The following is a 21,527-nucleotide window of genomic DNA, read 5'->3' as shown; positions in this document are numbered from 1 at the left end:
CAGTCTGTAAAGGCCTCAGTGAGACCCTTGGTATATATTGAGAGAGGGACCACTTGTCACTGCAGATGCAATGGCCACGGGTGGCTATGGAAGGGACTTCTTGGTATGGAATGGGTGGCAGCTGTCGAACTGGAGGTATTGCTGGTGGTTAGTAGGTTTGGTATGGACAGAGATACAGATGTAGCCATTTTTGAGGTGGATTTCAACATCTTGGAAGGTGGATTGTTGGGTTGAGTAGGAACAGGTGAAGTAAATGGAAGAGAAGGTGTTAAGTTCTGGAGGAATGTGGATAGGGTGTCCTTACACTAGATCCAGACCGCAAAGATGTCATCAATGAATCTGAACCAGGCGAGGGGTTTAGGATTCTGAGTGTTTAGAAAGGATTCCTCTAGATCAAAAATGGTTCAAATGGTTCTGAGCACTATGGGACTTAACATCTGTGGTCATCAGTCCCCTAGAACTTAGAACTACTTAAACCTAACTAACCTAAGGACATCACACACATCCATGCCCGAGGCAGGATTCGAACCTGCGACCGTAGCAGTCGCGCGGTTCCAGACTGCGCGCCTAGAACCGCTAGACCACCGCGGCCGGCATTCCTCTAGATCGTCCATGAATAGGTTGGCATAGGATTGTGCCATGCGGGTGCCCATAGCCATATCCTGGATTTATTCGTAGGTAATGCCTTCAAAGGAGAAGTAATTGCGGGTGAGGATATAGTTGGTCATGGTGACTAGGGAGGTGGTTGTTGGTTTGGAATCCGTTGGGCATTGGGAAATGTAGAGTTCTATAGTGGCAAAGCTGTGGGCATTAGGGATGTTAGTGTCAAAGGAGGTGGCATCAGTAGTGACTAGCAGGGCACTGTGTGGTAAAGGAACAGGAACTGTGGGGAGTCGGTGGAAGAAATGGTTGGTATCAATATAAAAGGGTAGGTTTTGGATAATAGATTGAAGGTGTCGGTCTACGAGAGCAGAGATTCTCTCAGTAGGGTCACAGTAACCAGCCACAATGGGGCGTCCTGGGTGGCTGGGTTAATGGACTTAAGGAAACTTGTAGAAATTAGGAGTGCGGAGACACATGGACTCTGGGGAGACGTTCTGGGATGGGCCTAAAGTATACAATAATATAGATATTGTTATTTACTAACTAAATCTATTTTACCTATTTTGATACTTTTTTTTATATTTGACATGAATTTTGTTTTCTCAGTTGCAATTATAAGCCCAGCGTTAGTGGTTATTCTTTCTAGAAGATTTATTTGAGTAACTGCTTCTGTCAGATTTTCTGAAAGTATTGAAAAATCATCTGCAAGGGCCAGGCAGTTAACATTAATTCTATTTGATTTCCTTCCCAGAATTATTGGTTCAATTTTTTGATTTTGTGGCTCCAAACTCCAGATCCTTACAATTTTTTTTTATAAGGCATCATTCTTATCTACAAGTAATTATTATTTTGAATGGCTAAGATATTATTCCATAAATTTCACTTTAGATACAGTTTTTGTTAAGAGTTTCACAAAATGTGTTTCCTAATTTTGCTGAACACCAGATTCTCTAATGATTTTATCCTCTCTTTTCTGTATCTACAGAATAAAATACTTTCTTGGAATCAATAAACGATGCTGTTATAGGTTTTCTGGTTAACATTTTTTGGCAAATTGTACTGTATTGCTTCCAAAAGATAAAAACCCAGGTTAGAGACACGGTCTGGCACAGAGTTTTATTCCATTCAGAAAGACTACTCCACTACAAAATTTGCCAGATTGATAGTTTCATATTGTTGTCTTATGTCTGCATGTCTGCTTACTGCTACTGCTAGATATTAGCCATACAAAATATTTGTAAAACTGACACATAATGCACTAAGCTTCATCAAGCCTTTTAAAACATTAAAAGCCTGTACAAATTTATGTTGGCAACTTATACAACTGCATGAAGTACATGAAACGTAACATTTAATGAAATACTCAAAGGGATGAATGTGACTGTGATTGGTAATGAAGTTATTGTATACAAATTTGGGGAATGATGTGACCTTGAATTGGCGTCTTAGGTTGGGGGGGGGGGGGGGGGGCACCAGCTGGAATACTTAAGGGGGCAAGCCAGGGTAAGAGGTGGAGGAGCAGTGGAGGACTAGGTGAGGGTAACTTGGTAACTGACACACAACTTTCAGCTGTGTTACAGACAGATTTCTGAGTTTCAAAATGTTTTTATTCATATGTGAAAAATATTTACCAGCAACAAGTTAGCAAAAGTTTATTTGAAAATAATATCTATTTAAAAGCTACATATGTAGTCATGTGGCATTTTCATGTGGAAATCAGTTTTCTGGATGCAAGTGACATGATGGTATGGGATTCACTGATTCTGTCAACTAGATACAATCACACAACTCTTGAGTAATTACAGTGACAATTTGCTAGATTCATACCTTTAAAAAGTACGCACATAGTATCAATGAAACATTAACGTTAATATTAAATTCTGGTGCTGTCGTCCTGTGTTCTTTTTGTGAATTCATTTATCCACCATTTAGTCAAATTTAGATAAAAATATGGACCTTCAGGTTCATAATCTAGATACGTAAATGAGGGAGTGGACTTCGGTAAGGCTGGTTCTATCTGTGTTCCCTCATGCCATTCATTGAATGAAGTTATTGAAATTATTTTAGGTTGGGTAGTTATTGCACTTCGCCAAGCAACCTCGTAGTATTTTCCGTGGCGCCTGTGCCTGATATTTGCGACATTCCAAGGTCTAATCTGGGTATCAATATACCCAGGACCAACAGATGGAACAAATATAAGACTATTCTGATATGCAAATTTACTAAGACTTCGCCAGTTTTTCCATGATGATCCATATGTGAATCCACTGCTAGCAAAGTATGTGTAGAAACCTGTGAAGAATACAGACATAAATTATTAATAATAAAACATGATATCTGTCAATATAAATATCTCCAAAGTAGTTCTAAGAATGTGTAAAGAATTAGTTTATCTCAAAATGTCAATGAAAACTAAAACTGATGTTTGAGATCTTTTTTGCACACAAAATATGTAACATACACCACTACAAAACACTGACTACATTATGTGGAAAAGATAAACTTCTGTTCAATAATAACAAATGAATATTTAAGTAAAAGCTGTACCATCACAATAACCAAAAGATATCTTTCACCATATACACTGAGGTAACAAATCATGCAACAGCAGTCTGCACATATACAGATGCCATTAGTATCGTGTACACAAGGTACAAAAGGGCAATCGATTGGTGGAGCTGTTATTTGTACTCCGATGATTCACTGGCTCTTAGCTACGCATACAAACACAAAGTTTCGAGCTGACGAACACTTATCACAGAAACAACGTACATCATGCAGGCAATAATATTTATTACATTATATTCTGGATTTTGTTTCACAAACAGTAAAGTACATAGGTACAATACACAGGGAAGGGAAAATTTTCACAGAACTGCAAGTAAAAAGAAAAGGCAGCAGACCGTCTTTTAAACCAACCAGCCTACCAACTTTTACAGCCATTATCTTTTTCTGAAATGGTATTTTCAATATTACAAATTTTTTTCACAAGTAATGTTAACAGTTACAATTTCATTATTAAAATTAGGATCTATTTCTAAAATTTCACTCCACAAATTTACTCCCAGTTAGTTACTTTTTGATTAACAATGTGAACACTGGATTCTGTTCCTGTAACTCTGTCATTTAAGTCTAATTTTTGAACTCGTGATTTCAGTTTGTCCACTTAGTCCATCTCTGAATGCCAGAATATGATTTCCTACCTCCAAATTAACACCATCACAACTTTCAGCAATCTTAGTTCCTAATTCAGTTTTCAATGCTTCACTCTTATTGGAAATTTATCTGTTTCAGAAATTAGATTGTTTGAAGTTTTGTTGGCATCAGAAATTTGTTAGTTACTGTTTTGTGCTAAAAAATTATAGCTGTGTTCATTTTTTGCATAAATTGATGTAACAATGGTTTGTTCCCTGAATCTTCCAAACTCTGATTCTGAAATCCTAACCCTGAATCGTCTTCCTCACAGATTGTGCGAGGGAAAAACAACTGTCTGAACGCCTCAGTACAAGCTCTAATTCCCCTTATCTTTAAATGATGATCATTGCGCAATTTGAAAGTTGGTGGTAATAATAAATGTTCTACATCATCGGTGAAGATCGGATTTTGGAATTTAGTGACCAGCCCCTTCCATTTAGCGTGTCGTCTATCTGCAAGTGTGTCCCACTTCAAACTTTCTAAGATATTTGTAACGCTCATGCGATGGCTAAATGTACCAGTCATGAATCTTAACACTCTTCTTTGGACTTTCTCAATCTCTTGAATCAGACGCAACTGGTAAGGGTCCCATACAAATGAACAATACTCTAAGACTGGATGAACTAACGTATTGTAAGCAATTTACTTTGTTGAAGGACTACATCACTTCAGGATTCTACCAATAAACCACAATCTAGATTTTGCCTTACCCGTTACTTGTGTAATCTGATCGTTCCATTTGAGATCATTTTGAATAGTCACACCCAGATACTTGACGGATGTTACTGCTTCCAAAGACTGGGCATTTATTTTGTACTCTTAAATTAATGGGGATTTTTGCTTTGTTATTCGCAGTAGGTTGCACTTACTATATTGAGAGATAACTGCCAGTAATTACACGACACATTTATTTTCTGCAAATCTTCATTGATTTGTTCACAACTTTCATGTGATACCACTTTGCTGTCGAGTACAGCATCATCAGCAAACAGTCTAATGCCACTGTCAATACCATCAACCACATCATTTATGTAAATCGTAAAAAGCAGTGGACCTATTACACTGCCATGGGGCACACCTGATGTTACGCTTGTTTCTGTTGAAGTCTCCCCTTTCAGAACGACATACTGGTCTCTGTCTGTTAGAAATCTTTCTATCCAACCACATATGTCATCGGATAGACCGTAAGCGCACACTTTTTGGAGGAAGTGACAGTGCGGAACTAAGTTGAATGCCTTTCGAAAGTCGAGGAATATGGCATCAACCTGGGAGCCAGTATCTAGAGCCTGTTGTATATCATGCATAAAGAGGGCCAGCTGTGTCTTGCATGACTGCTGTTTCCTAAAACCGTGCTGGTTTCTGCAGATGAGCAACTCAGAGTTTAGAAAGGTCTTTATATCCGAACACAAAATATGTTCCATGATTCTGCAACAAATTGATGTCAGTGAAATTGGCCAGTAATTATGTGGATCCGATTTTCTACCATTTTTATAGATTGCTATGACCTGGGCCTTCTTCCAGTCCCGTGGAACCTTCCGCTGTTCCAATGATCTGTGATAGATGATGGATAAGAATGGTGCCATATTTGTAGCATAGTCAACATAAAATCTTATGGGGATACCGTCTAGGCCAGATGCCTTCCTAATGTCTAAGCATCTTCACTGTTTTACAATCCCAGATACACTAAACACTGTGTCAGCCATCCTTGCATTTGTTCGATAATTGAAAGGGGGAATGGTGCTGCAGTCCTCTACCGTAAACGAGTTTTTGAAAGCTAGGTTTAGAATTTCGGCATTCTGTTTATCATCATCAGTTACATTACCCGTACTGTCAGCAAGAGAAGGTATTGAATTATTTGTAGCATTCATAGATTTTACGTACGATCAGAATTTTTTGGGGTTATTTTTACAATCTGCAGATAAAATATTGCAAATACTTTACATCAGTAGAAGCTGACCATGGGGAAGATCAGTTCACATTCCAGGGAAATGTAAGAACACCTGGGGCAGTACTGACCTTATGACCAATCTTAGAAGATTGTATTGTATTGTATTGTATGGAATCAGGGACCTAGAAATGATGGAGAGGCTTCGTCCCTGCCGTGGATCACAACCCCACAACAGGCTACAGCAGTCCACATACCCCACTACCGCCCCACACCAAACCCAGTGATATTGTGGAGTTCAGCCCCCAGTGCCCCCCCCCCCTTCCCCCCTCCCTTCCCCAGGAACATCTGACACCAGACAAGTGTAAACACAGTGTTTGCGTGGTAGAGTAATTATGGGGTATGCATATGTGGAAAAAGTGTTTACACAGCAATGGCCAACATAGTGTAACTGAGGCGGAATAAGAGGAACTAGCCTGCATTCGCCAAGACAGATGGAAAATCACTTTAAAAACCATCCTCAGACTGGCCGGGACACCGGACCTCGACACTAATCTGCCGAGCGGATCCATGCTGGGGACCAGCACACCTTCCCGCCCTAAAAGCAGCGCGTTAGACCGCAGCTAACCAGGTGGGCCAATCTTAGAAGATACTCTGAAGAAGAAAGGCAAACCTATATTTATAGAATTTGAAGATTTAGAGAAAGCTGATGATTTTAATTAAATTTGAGGCCACAGCTGTGACAAATTACTTAAATGATTGGATCCCACTTATAAATTTCACTTTTATGTTGTACTACTGCACAATTTCTGCTTTAGGACATTTTCAAGGACATGATAAAAATAACCAATACAAATTCAGTGACGCAAAAATCAGTTCAAAATTGAACACAGTGACAAACCAAGTCATAAAAGATGGCAAGATTAATAGAAACCTATTTAACAATACATTTGTCAAAAATCAGTGATGGTACATTATGCCACACTAGTCTCTTTCACATGTAGCATCTGAAGTGTGTCCACAGCTGCCATTGTACATGTGGGTGCAAATGTCATAGTTGTATTAAAAGAATGTGCCACTAGTACCATTAATACAGGTACATGTAAGAAATTTAAAATTTATGTATTACCAAATAGCATCACAATTGACTTATATGTTATGCTCAGACATTAGTTAATGTTAACATGGCACTTCCAAAACTACTGTGTCAAAGAATTTACCCTAAAACACTAAACCAGGAATGATGTACATGAGTGTCATGCATAGTCTATGTTTAATTAGTTCCTTCATATAGGGTTATGGGTAATGGGACAAGTTTAATTAAATTTCTAGATGTACAAGCTACCGGTCAAATAAGATAACTACAATACAATATTTGCACTCACAAGTACAATGGCTGTGGACACTCTTCAAATGCTGCATGTGCAAGAGCCTAGTATGGCATAACATGTCATAGCCAATTTTTGACACATGCATCAACTACAAATGCCTAGCAAATGCCTCTAATCTTAGCAAATTTTATGATTCAATTTGTCACTGTGTTTAGTTTGTAACTTATTTTTGATGCACTGACTTCTTATCAGTTCTTCTTATCACAATACTTGAATATAGCTGACGGAAGAAATTTTGTAGTAGTACAATGAATAAAATTAATTGACTATTATATGTGAGATGAAGTCATTTAAAAAATTAGAGAAAGCTTTGGATAATGTTGACTGGAATATACTCTTTAAAATTCTGAAGGTAGTGGGGAAAAAGTACTTGGAGAGATAGGCATTTACAACTTCTACACCAACCAGACTGTAGTTATAAGAATCAAAGGGCATGGGAAGAGAATCAGTAGTTGAAAAGGGAGTGAGACAGTATTTTAACTTACCACCGATGTTTTTCAATTGACACACTGAGCACACTGTGAAGGACACAAAGGAGAATTTGGAAAGGGAATCAAATTTCAGAGAAAAGCAATAAAAAAAATAAGGTTTCTGATGACACTGAAATTTTGTCAGAGATAGCACAGGACTTGGAAGACCAGTTGAACAGAATAAATAGTGTTTTGAAAAGAGGCCATAAAATGAACATTAACAAAAGTAAAACGAGGTAATGGAATGTCACGAAATTCAGTCAAGTGATGTTGAGGGAATGATGGCAGAAAATGACATATTAAAAGCAGTAGATGTAATTTGGTATTTGGGCAGCAAAATAACTGATGACTACCAAAGTACGCAGCATATAAAATTCAAACCGGCAATACCAAGAAAAGTATTTCTGAAAACAGAAACCTGTTAGCATCATATGTAAATATAAATAAATAACAAATAAATGAATTTTATGAAGGTATCTGTGTTGAGTGTAATCTTGTAAGGAAGTAAAACATATTCACAGGAGGTGAGAGTCGGAGATTCTGAAATGTGGTGCTACAGGCAAATGCTGAAGGTTGGATAGACTGAATAGCTAATGACGGGGTGCTGCACTGAACTGGGAAGAAAATAAATTTGTGGTGGAGGTAGACTAAAGGAAGGGATCAGTTGATAACATGTTCTGAGGCATCAAGAAACCATTGTTTTAGTAATGTAAGGAAGCCTGAGGGGGGGAGGGGGGGGCAATTTCAGGGGGAGGCCAAGGATTGACTACAGTAAGCAGGTTCAAATGGATGTAGACTGCGGTAGTTATGCAGAGATGAAGAGGCTTGCAAATGATGACTAGTATAGAGAGCTGCACCAAGCTGGACTTTGCAATGAATACCACAATAACGAAACTGCTCCACTTTATCATCATTTTTTCCTGTTTTCCTTCATTCCTTAGTTGCTTCAAAATTTGTGGAGGTATATTCTGACCATACAACTTATTGAAGCCAGCTTATTGCCATGTGCATTTTGCTTCTTTCATTTGTGAAGCATCTTCAGAGGTGATTTCCAGTGCTGTTAGCCCATTTGTGTGGTCCTGGAGATGTGTTCATTAGTTTCCATGCTCCAGTTGACCGATTTCTGCCATTCTTTCACTCACATTTTATTCAACACATCACAGACATCACTTGCATTTTACATTTTGTGTTCAACATGTGTGTGTCATCGGTGTGTAGTGTTGCCACTTTATTAGCCAGAATTTTATACAAGTTATGACACTGCAGATGGATCCTCTCCATCTGTGATTTTTTTCTACTCCCATAAATAACCATTTCTTTTTTTTCTAACTTTCATCTAATTTCAAATACATTAATCTATTGACATGCAACATCCATATAAAATTCTCAAGATCCTATTTATACTGAATTTTACTTAAATTTATCACTCTGAGTCTCATTTCAAGTGTTCTGAGTCCAACTGTGTAATTAGTTTTCATTATTACAAGGTTAATTTAAAATTAAAGCTAGCACTACAGTAAAAACCTATGAGCTAATACTTATATATGAGAAAGGTGACCTGCATTACTTGAAAGTTAATCATTCTGGTTTTCCAGTAAAGTACTTTAAATTACCTAAAACTAATTATCTTCCACCATAATTAACATCAAATTTCATAACCAGTACTATTTTCCAGCATAGATTTTGTTATAACTACTGTTTTCACTGCACAACCACATTTTTTGTCTGGCTGTGTGATTACTAAAATGGCATTTTATGTACAAATCAATTATGGAAGTATATAAAAAATGCTGCTATATAACTGAATAAATATAAAAGTTTGACACTCTCCACACCCACAGTGAGTAATCACTGTGTGGATCTGTAGGACACCTAGCCAATAAATAAACAAAGAAAAACAAGAAGATTATAAGAGACAATTGAGAACAGTTCACATACAAAGGAAAGAAAATCAATTTTCATGCAAGAAACATTTCTTAAACACTTTACTAAGTTCATATAATAAAGTAGAAACTGTGATAACACATTGCAAGAAAGAATATACTCCAGAAATAATATATGTCTTATACTGGGGACAATGCCTTAAAATAGTGTGTTTCGCATGTGTTATAAGCACTGTGTCTGACATTACATGAGAATCATTACCAGGGTGGTGGGATCCAATTGTCAGTAACACTGTGGCCTATTCCCTGGACTCTGGCAAGTTGGCGCATCAGTTTCAGCCAAACTAAATGACTTAGGAGAGGCCTAGGAAGGAAATATGGGAAAATCATTGCACCACTTTAGCACTTCAGGCTGGTGTGTCAGTAGGATCTGCTCACAGATCTGTGTGCAAATGCTGAAACCTTACACGCAGTGCATGATGGAGAGGCTGAGTCTCAAATACTCCTTTCTTCTGATAAAGTATAGTACAACACAAATTAATGGACTGACCTTTTCCCACTGCACTATAACTTCTGATGGGTATATGAACAATATGCCGCAACATTTCTTCACACAAATAACAACTATGGAAAACATGTATGGCCATTTCATACAGGACAATGCAAGAGCAAACATCACCAGGGCACCTGTGACAGTATTAGGAGGATAGATTCTATAATTAAATTATATTAATATTTTTTCCTCTAAATTTTCTAGGTGTCATGAAACATGATAATTGATTCTGCCAGTATCACAAGTTGCTTTACAAGACTCAGAAATGCATAATTTAGATGCTATTTGGTTAAGAGATATTAGGTTGGTGTATAAGCTGGTAGCATTTTTGTTGTTCATGTAGGTATCTCGGTTGCTATGGCTTTATTTATTGAGTGTCATTTTTTATTTGTAGTTCACTGTTGCTATATGAGTTCACATATTTCTCATTTTGTCACTTGGAGATAGTGAGTGGAGCTATGGAAACTAGAAAATAGAGCGCTAAGTGGAGAAATTGGAATGTTGGCAACATATTCTTCTGTTTGAGTTCAATAGAGAGGTGACAGCAGTGGAGGCAGCCAGAAACATTTTTGCCGTGCGTGGGGATAATGCCACTGGACAGAGAATGGCAAAAAAGGGAGAACCGATAGAGGTACTCAAAGTACCCTCTGCCACACACCTTCAGGTAGCTTGCAGAGTATGGATGTAGATGTAGATGAAAATGTTTTCCTCATTTTAAGGAGGATTGTTTTGACATTAGTGACTCACCACATTCAAGAAGATTTTCGGGGTTTGGTGAAGATTGTTTAAACATATTAATCCATAATGATACATGTCAGTATGCTCAAGAACTGGCAAATTTGATGAACTGTGATCATTCCACAATCACGCAATATTTGCATGCAATGGGGAACATTCAAAATTTGGTTGTATGTGTGCCGCACCCAGTACAAAGAGCTGGTGCACCCGCAATACATAATGTTATGTATCTGGTGGAAGAGCGACAGTGTGGTGTACTATGAATAGCTCCCCTGGGCTGGAAGCATCACTGCTGACATTTAGCCAAGAACAACGACCAGGAAGACTGTGTGAAGTCATGCTACTCCACGATAATGCCCGCCCATTCTGCTAGACTGACAAAAAACACTATTCAGGATCTGGAGTGGGAAGTCATTCCACACCCACCTCTTTCACCTGATCTTTCACTCTCAGAATTTCGCCTTTTCCATTCTTTATTGAACAACCTTCAAGGAATTTCCTTTCCAGCTTAAACTGAACTCCAAACATGCCTCAATGAGTTCTTTGCCTCAAAACCATGTGATTTCTACAGTCACACGATCAAAAAGTTACGCCAGCATTGGAAGATTGTTGTAATTAATGAAGGAGAATATATTACTGATGACTAAAGTCTCTATTATGTGCATTTGTCATGTTTATTAAACTTATGGATAAACACTTCGAACCTATGCACCATCCTAATAGTTGTACTCTTCGCTGTAATTGGAACCTAAGTCCTAGCCCATCTGTCAAATGGTTCAAATGGCTCTGAGCACTATGGGACTTAACATCTGAGGTCATCAGTCCCCTAGAACTTAGAACTACTTAAACCTAACTAACCTAAGGACATCACACACATCCATGCCCGAGGCAGGATTCGAACCTGCGACCGTAGCGGTCGCGCGGTTCCAGACTGAAGCGCCTTTAACCGCTTGGCCACACCGGCCGGCGGCCCATCTGTCCTTCAGGTTGCAGAAAAGATCAATGTTGTGTCCTGGTTCGCAGTTGCAGTGACTGACAGGAAATATTTCCGAATTGTATGGGTGAATGGGAGATGATTCCAGTTGTTTAGTTAAGGTCTGGTTTAGTACAGTACTTATTAGAGACATAACACATGTTCCAGAAATCCCTACATCTTTATGTAGTTGGTAGAAATATTTATCTGTTGCAGAAACTACTCTTGTGATCACACCATGTTTCCTCTGATTGTTGTTCCTGCCTCTGCCCATATGATGTGAAAGGCTGTTTGACAATTGATTTCCATTGCAAGCAGGCTGATACGGCAGGAAAAAGAAAAGTTTATTTATTGGAATTCAGTTAAGATTTAACCTAAACACATTATGGGAATTCAGATATTCACAGGCCAATTTGAACATATAATAAGCTCAAGAAATAAGGGTGAACATAGCAGGAAATTAAACCTGATACAGGAATATGTTTCGGCACAATTCCAGAGATGCTACATGGTCTCACTATTAACCTATAATTTTCCCAGATGTGGCAGTCTCTCCACACGGCAAAGCCATTGCCAGTAGATTGAAATTGGGGATGGAGACTCAAGATAGTACTCCCTCATTGACAACAATGGGATGTTCAAAAAGACAAGAGAAATCCCGATTATGCCCAGTTTTTCTTGTGACCGATATCCTGCAATGTGAGAAAACAAGTCTGCATGCATGTCCAAAGGAACACTGCATTGTACTTCTGAACAACACAGGCACTGCAATATCATAAACATGCTAGCATTATGGAGATGCTTAGGAAACGCAAATTGGGATCCATTGGGGGAAGGCAATGTTCTTTTCAAGGAACACTATAAAGAAAATTTGTAAAATCAATGTGCACTCCTATAGCAAGTGCTTAAATATTTGTTGAGTAAGTTGAGTGGAATGTGTCATTCACAAAAGTGGCCACTCTACCTTTAACCCTACACCCACAGAAGTCATACTTCAGTGGAGATTGTATCTCGTTAGCATATACGCAGCATAGTAAACTTGAAATGTCTCCCCCCCCCCTAGACACAAACACATGAGAGTCTCCCCTGTGCAGAGGGTTTCATATTCTCTGCAAGTGTTATAAATCATTCTCATTCCATTCTTCAGTCTTTCTCTCCTCTGAAAGGGAGAGTCTGTAGGAGTACATTTATGATACACAGTTATCTTATAAGAATTATACATTTCACCATAGAAGAAACTGAGATGAACCATCTGTAGTAGTAAGATTGCTTGATAATTTAATAATTAAAAAGTTGAACAAGAGCCTGGAGGTAATATTTTAAGTTCCCGGCTTAATTACCTACTAATTTTGTTTCTTTGACATAGTTCCAGATTTGGAAGTCAGTAATTTTATTAAGAAAGTGAGTAACCATTAAATGTAAGTATTTTTTAGGCTTGTTTCCCTCCTTAATTCAAAGGTACACCAGGTGAGAGGTCATTTGGCAGTTCAATGGGGTATATGTATTTCTGGCTTGCTTTCTGCCAAAACGCTGTTGGTGCATACTATATAGGTGAGAAATGGTGTCATCTATGCTTGTATCTGGCACCAATTCTGTTTAAGGGATGCATCAAGTTGACTCTCCCTCATTTTGCTAATTTTTCTCAGACTATTCAGTACATCCACTTCAGTGTAGAAGCTCACACATTGCTCTGGATCATGTGCAGTCGAGACCAATCGAAACAGAAAGCTAGAGCAGCACTCTCTCCTATTTGTATTGAACTTTGACTGCTCATGTGCAGAGAGTCACATCTAGAAGCCGTTCAATACAAAAGCACTTGTAAACAGTGATTAATTTTGCAAGTATTAAGACAGGTTATGATCATGATAAACCAGGGAACTGGAGCCACAAATCTCAACCACCTACAGAGCACGTAACTGAGCCAAACTCATATTCACTTCTACAAGTGAGACATATTCTCATATTCTCTCTCTCTCTCTCTCTCTCTCTCTCTCTCTCTCTCTCTCTCTCTCTCTCATATTCACTTCTACAAGTGAGACTCATTCTCATATTCTCATATTCTCTCTCTCTCTCTCTCTCTCTCTCTCTCTCTCTCTCTCTCTCTCTCCATCTACAACTATACTCCACTAGCTCTTCTGTGTGTGGCAGAGGGTACTTTGAGTTTTCCTGTTCCAGGCGTAAATAGGTCATAGGAAAATGACTGCTGGTAAGCCTAAATGTAGGTTCAAATCTCTCCGATTTTATCTTCTTGGTCTTTTCATGAGATATTCATAGGAAGAAGCAGTATACTGGCTAACTCTTCCGGAAACATACACTCTTGGAACTTTAATAATAAACCACACCTTGATGCAGAATGCCTCTCTTACAGTGTCTGCAACTGGACTTGGCTGAGCAGCTCAGTGACACTTTCGCAGTTAATAAATGAACCTGTAATGAAAAGAGCTGCTGTTCTTAGGATCTTCCCTATTCCCTCCATCAATTAGATATAGTACAGATCCAAAACTGATGAGCAATATTCATGTATTGGTCAAACAAATGTTTTGTGAGGTACTTCCTTTGTTGATGGAGTACATTTCATGAGGATTCTTCCAATGATTCTCAGTCTGGCATCCGTCTTACCCGCAATAATTTTTATGTGATCATTCCACTTTGGGTTGTTCCATATGCATACTTCTAGATTTTTATGGAAGTAACTGCTTCCAGTGATTGATTTGCAATCATGTCATCATACAGCAAAGGCTATTTCCGTCTATGTATACACAATATGCTAGATTTGTGTATGTTGAAGGTCAATTGGCAATCCCTGCACCAAACATTGATCCTCTGTAAGTCTTCCTGCATTTTACTACAATTTTCTAACAACAGGACTTCTCTCAACAGTATCATCCAGGAAATGTCTGCCCCCAGTAGCTGAGTGGTCAGCACTACAGAATGTCAATCCTAAGGACCCGGGTTCGATTCCTGGCTGGGTCGGAGATTTTCTCCACTCATGGACTGGGTGTTGTGTTGTCATCATCATCATCATCATTTCATCCCCATAGACCTGCAAGTCGCCAAAGTGGCATCAAATCAAAAGACTTGCACCCGGTGAACGGTCTACCCGACGGGAGGCCTTAGTCACATGACATTTACATTATATCCAGGAAATGCCGGATGGAACTTCCAACATTACCTACTAGTTTGTTTACATATAGTGTGAAAAGGAATGGTCCTGTAACCCTCCCTTCAAGGAAACGCAAAATTACTTTTTCATCTCAAGACCTCTCTCTGTTGAGAATGACATGCTGTGTTCTGTTTGCTAGAAACTCACCAATTCATTCACATAGTTGGTCTGATATTCCATTCACTTGTACTTTGTACATTAGACAGCAGTGCAAAACTGTACTGCATGCCTGCTGGAAGTCAAGGAACACAGTATCTACCTTGTCACTTATATATATTGCTTTCTGGGTCTCGGGGGCAAACAGAGTGAGCTGGGTTTTACATGATTGTTGTTTTTGGAACCTATGTTGATTCCCACAGAGGAGGTTTTTAGTCTCCAGAAATGTCATAATATGCGAGTATAAAAAATTTTCCAAATTCTGCAACAAGCCGACGTCACAGACGTGGGCCTATAGTTATGTGCACCTGCTCGAAGAAACCTTCCTGAAAATGGGACAACCTACACCTTTTTCCAGTCATTAGAAACACTTCACTCCCCCAGAGACCTATGGCACACTGCTGCTATATGAGGGCAAGTTCTTTTGCAACTCTACATATAATTGAATTGGTATCCCATCAGGTCCATTGGTCTTTACCTATTGAGCAATTTCAGTTGCTTTTCTATCCCTTGGTCACTTATTTCAATATCTGTTATTCTGTTGTTTCTGTGATGATTTAGAGGAGAGTTACAGTGCAGTCTTCCTCTGAGAAAAAGTTTTGGAAAGAGATGTTCACTATTTTGGCCTTTTCTGTATCATCCTCTGTTTCAATGCCATTGTGGTCAGAGTGTGTCTGGACAGAGGGCTTCAGTCAATTCACTGATTTAATGTAAGATCAATCAAAATTTCTTATGACTTTCTGTCAAGTCTGTAGATAGAATTTTACTTTTGAATTCATTGAGCACTTCACTCATGGCCTTCCTGATGCTAATTTTGGCTTTATTTAGTTTTTGTTTGCCTGTGAGGATTTGGCTACATTTAAATTTGCAGTAAACCTCTCTCTGCTTTCATAGCACTTTTCTAACGTGGTTGTCAAACCATGGCTTGTTTTTTCCATCCCTCATAACTTCGTTTGGCACATACCTGTCTAAAGTGTATTGTACAATGCTTTTGAACTTTGCCCATTGATGCTCAACATTGTCAGTGCTGGAGATGAAATTTTCAAGTTGACCTGTCAGATAACCTCAAATCTGTTTTTATATTTTCCTGTTTACAGCTGTATTCACCGATGCTGTAATGGCCCTATGAACATGGATTCTATGCTGAATCAAAAAGCTTGGATCTGTTTGTGACCAGCTGGTCTAAGAAGTTACCTTCGTGAGTTGGTTCTTTCATTAACTACTCAAGGTAATTTCTCACGCTAAGTCACTCACTCACTCACTCATTCATTCCTACCTCCCTCTCTCTCTCTCACATGTACCTTATTTGAAAGACCTCATTCTTCTCTTTCAAGCAAACATTTTACTTTTTCTGAAAACTTAATATTTCAAAAGTTATTTTTATTCAAAATTTTTGCATTTCAGAATTTTCCAGTTTTAAAATAAGGTTATTTCCAAAATCCACTGTTACAGTTTAGCAGCAGTGATTGTTTTTGTTTTTGAAAATGTATAAAGCTACTAAAATAACATGTTGGTTTTATTACTATTCCAATTATAAAATCTCACTTTTTAGAAAATTCTTGACAAACTTTGGGAATCCCCATGCTCATTAAAACTTCCCTTTTTGTAAGATTAGTAATTATTATTTTGTCAATTTCTAATTAAAACTTCACTGTCAATTGAATCTTTCTCTCTTCCACTTTTTCTATCTTTTATGTTGATATCTAAAGTGTAATAGTACTGTGTTTTACCAATTTGTAATTTCTGTAACATGTGCAGGCCTGTCTACAAACAGGCATTGTGCACAAGGCAGGAATCAGTCAGCATTTGGTAATCTTTGTCTAAGGTAACATGTTAGCCCACCAATACCCAGTAGTCAAAATGTAAAATTTATGTCAGTTTTTAGTTGGTATACAGAAGTCAATGAGTGCACAATTGATGTTCATTTTATAGACTCTTTCATGCAGTTTTTTGTCAGTTGTGAAACAGTCTTCAATTGCTTTGAAGATGTATAGTTATTTTGTTGACTATTGCCACTTGAGAACTTTTTGGAGTTTCTTCTAATTGGTGTAGCTCACTGATTTGTGTTACAATATTGATGTCCATATATACGAGGGGCATTCAATAAGTAATGCAACACATTCTTTTTTCTGGAAGCAGGCTGATTTTATTCGAGATCCCTATACACCACATTGTTCCCACCTCTTTTGGTTACAAAACCCTATTTTTCAATATAATCCCCACTTAATGTGATGGCCTTATGCCACCTTACTGCGAGGGCCTGTATGCCAGCATGGTACCACTCTACTGGTCGACGTCAGAGCTAATGTCTTGATGTATCAGTAACCTTCCCATCATTCCACGTTCCCGAGGAGTGCATCCTTTTTTTGGGCTAAACAGATGGAACTCAGGAAGTGCAGGATTCAGGAGGAAGAACAGTCCAATGAAGTTTTGTAAGCTCCTCTTGGGTGCGCAGACTTGTGTGATGCCTTTGCATTTTTGTTCTTTACGGTTTTCTGTTAGGCAGCGAAGAACCCAGCGGGTACACACCTTTTAGTATGCCATCTGATGAATAAGTGTGTCAGTGCTATCAACAAAAACACATCTAGTTTCGCAGCTAGTTGTTTGATTGTGATCCACTGATCACCTCGAATGAGAGTGTCTGCACGTTTCAACACCACTGAAGTCATAGCTGGCACATGGGACATAGGAAAGGTTTGTGCAACCGACCTACTTGTGATGACAGACACCTCACCCAACAGCTCACCCTGCTTGTGCTCACATCCAGGTCTCCGTGAACATTCTGCAATGTTCTGGCCTTCCACCAAAAGAAACTCAATGACAGCTCTCCACTCAGAATGCACCTCTGTTACAGATGCCATTCTGATGGCTACATATAGTGCCTTCACCTATCCGAACTTCACGAAACTGTAGTGGTCGAAGCAGGAATATTCCACAACATCCCACAACATATTCCACATTTTTTCAACCAAAATTGGTCAAGAAAAAAATGTGTTGCATTACTTATTGAATACCCCACATACAATAGAGAAGATCGTCAAAACTGAACTTAGTGTTAAAGAGAAGAAATTGAAAAGTAATCTCTATAGTGCGGTGTCCATTTATTCAACAACTGCTCACTATATCCAGTACTCATAGGAGGACAATTAAAGAAGACATTCCACGAGACGCAAGAAGTAAGAACAAGGTAAGTAACATTCTGCACTAACAAGAACACGGTTGAGTAAGCCAGTCATTTAAATTTGTTCTAATTCAATGCATTAGAAGCTCAGGATTATTAATAGCATTAGTTTACTTTGAGATTGGATGTGGTGGTTGTTCTTAGTTAAGAATACCTTTAAGGCATCAAAGATTTCATTATCAACTCCTCAATGGGTTTGAACCAGGTCACGTAACAGGGCTGCCAGAAGCTGTACGTTCTTTCTGTGATATTGCAGAAAGGCTTGGCAGGAATGTAGCCACTGTACGTGACTGCTGGCAGCAATGGTCACAAATATGTATAGCCGGCAGAAGACTGAGTTCCAGACGGCCCTGTGACACTGCCAGCAGGGAAGACTATCATGTTCAGTCTACGGCCCTGGCATACCGTACTGCATCTGCAGCAGCAATTTGAGCAGCACCTGGCACCACAGTGGCACAATGAACTGTGAAAAATTGGTTACATCAAGGACAGCTCCGAGCCAGGTGCCCAGTAGCATGCATTCCACTGACCCCAAACCACCACCATTTGTGACTTCAGTGGTGTCAAGCAAGAGTTCATTGGAGGGCAGGGTATTTTGTATTTTCTGATGAAAACTAGTTCTGCCTTGGTGCCAATGATGGCTGTGTGCTGGTTAGAAGTAGGCCAGTTGAGGGCCTGCAACCAACCTGTCTGCATGCTAGACATGCTGTACTTACACCTGGAGGTATGATCTGGGGTGCAATTTGGTATGGCAGCTGGAGCACTGTCATGGTTATCCCACACATTCTAGCTGCACACCTGTATGTCAGTCTGGTGATTTGACCAGTTGTCCTGCCAATCATCAACAGCATTCTGGGGATTGCTTTCCAAGAGAATAAGACTCGCCCAAGAGAATAACACTCGTCCACATACCACTGTTGTAATCCAACATGCTCTACAGAGTGTTGACACGTCACCTTGGCCCGTTTGATCGTCAGATCTGTCTTCAATCGAGCACATACGGGATGTCATTGGACGATAAGTCCAGCATTATCCACAAATAACATTAGCCGTGGAACTCCATCCCTCAAACTGTAATCCAGCACCTGTACAACACAATGCATGCATATTTGCTTGCTCGCATTCAACATTTTGGTAGTTATACCAGTTATTAATGTATCAGCATTTCAAATTTGCAATGGCTTATATTGCGCTAACATTAACCTGTGACCTTGCAATGTTAATCATTTAAATATGTTGCCTAGACAAATGTATTCCCAAAATTCCATTACTGCACATTAATTATTTTATGGTGTTGCAATTTTCTTCTGTCTGTGTATGATGATGTACAGATGTAATATGTTGGTTGTGATTGAGAAGGAAAATTAGGATTTAATGTCCTATTCGTGATGAGGTCATTAGAGAAAGGGCACCAGCTCAGAATGGGAAAGGACGAGCAAGGAAGTCAGTCCTTTTCTTTTCATTTCATTTCCCCCATATGCCTTAAACAACTTGTGAAAACAACAGGAAACCCAAATCTTTATCGCTAGAAAGGGGTGTAAACTTTGTTCCTCATAAAGGTGTGATAACCACTGAGTCATCTCGATATTCCTGCGTTCCATTGAAATGCAGTATTATGAAACTAAGTCTGAATGAGAAGAATGGATGAAAGTTTGCGGATCACACACATATCTCAACTGAATCGCAGAGTAATTATCATCGGAGGTCATTGATGTCTCTAATGTTTGAACTGATTTCATTTCCTCAACACTTTGTCTTTGGGTTATATTATTTTTCTCCTTTAGAAGAAACAGCATATATTTAGACCTGAACATACGTACTTTATATTATTTCCCCTGCAATTTTTTTGGTATTTATAAACTGAATTACTATGCACGATTTATTCCTCTCGCAGTTTCCATAACCCACTCACTGTTTCCATAAAAGAGAGTACCTTTTTGATGGTCTGCAGAATATAATCAGGATTTTCAGAAGTTAAATTAAGCATTCCATCAATCTTCTGCTTTGTGACTTACCAGTCCCACTTGTCATTGATGCTGGCCACAGGTGCATCTCCACATGGTGTTGGGGCCACTCTCTCACATAAGTTAGATGATGGAATGGGAGAGATCTGTTACATTTATAACAAAGACACTTACTTCGACACATGAGGATTACTCTGAGATCAGAAAGAAAGTGGTGGTCATCATTTTTGGTGTCCATAAATGTCATATCTTTTGTATGGTAATAAGTTTCATCTTATCACCAGCCTGAGATTTTTTGGATCAAAGATTAAATTATCAGAGTATAAGGTGAACTGCCTTCATCAAATAGCAATCTACTTGGCAAATTCCCAATATTTCATTTAATATTCCCCCTAAGCATGCTAACATGGATGACTTCTCTTGTCTTCCAGCAGGTCAGGATCCTGAATTTCACTCCCAGGAAACAGTTTATTTTCATGTAGAAAGCCAACTGGAGCAACTGCTTGATAAACTCCCTGTAAATTCCTGGGATGGTGCTACAGCTTCACTTGTGACCAACTTCTTCAACTGGTCCTGCAATATGTCCAATTTGCTTGGCCTCCTAAGCTCTCTGGAGCAGATCCACCTGGTCTTCCTATTTTTTTCATCTGTAGTGCCAAATTCAGGTCTGACAAGACATGGTGCTCCTTACAGAAGATGATGAACAGTGCCACGTGATGGTACCATCCTCTCTACAATACTGGATGCTTCAGCTCATGCATCAGCCCCACTGTGGGAGTTCTAGGATGGAACAACTGGCATGCTACTATGACTACTGGCCTTGTATGGATGATGATGATGTATGAGTGGTGCGACAGTGTGTTGTTTGCCGGGCACACCAACCAGCCCGAACCCAATTGTTCTCACTGTAGCCCACACCGCCATAGCTACAGGACTACGTTAATACTGACTTTGTGGATCCTTACCTAAGGGTCTATGTGCTTAATTGTTGTGGACACCTTATTCCACTTCCTGTATGTTGTCCACCTGCAGCCGACAACAGCAGCAGCCAAGGTGGAAGCCTTGGAGCAGATCTGTGTAACAGAAGTTGGACACCATGTGCTGGTGGCCAATAATGGTTCCCAACTCACAGACGCAGATTTTAAAAGGTTTGCAGCTGCAATAGTATTAAACATCTTACCATATCCCCTTTCTATCCAGTCTCCAATGGGCTGGCAGAACAGAAAAATCCCAGGATAATTTCTATTACATTTGATATTAATAGTTTGCAAAGAACTGTTTCTTCTTGGTTCAAGGACTAATTAACTGTTACATTATTGTTATGGAAGTTATTTATCTTCAATAAATGTTGTAACCCAAGTGAGGGTTACAA

General features: G+C 39.0%; 1 protein-coding gene across 4 annotated transcripts in view; it reads right to left on the bottom strand.

Annotated features, from left to right (window-relative positions):
* Positions 1–1,752: 1,752 nt before the first annotated feature.
* LOC126248329 (glycoprotein endo-alpha-1,2-mannosidase) overlaps positions 1,753–21,527 on the bottom strand; it is a 70,752-nt gene continuing 50,977 nt past the window's right edge. For all 4 annotated transcript variants that reach the window (XM_049949224.1, XM_049949221.1, XM_049949222.1 and 1 more), the window contains one exon: positions 1,753–2,895. In XM_049949224.1, coding sequence (XP_049805181.1) covers positions 2,477–2,895 — 419 coding nt within the window. In that variant the 3' untranslated portion in view covers positions 1,753–2,476. The remainder of the gene's footprint in view (positions 2,896–21,527) is intronic.

Source organism: Schistocerca nitens, chromosome 3, assembly GCF_023898315.1.
Source record: "Schistocerca nitens isolate TAMUIC-IGC-003100 chromosome 3, iqSchNite1.1, whole genome shotgun sequence".
Taxonomy (NCBI): domain Eukaryota; kingdom Metazoa; phylum Arthropoda; class Insecta; order Orthoptera; family Acrididae; genus Schistocerca; species Schistocerca nitens.
The sequence above is the reverse complement of the archived record's forward strand: the minus strand, read 5'-3'. Positions and strand labels throughout refer to the sequence as shown.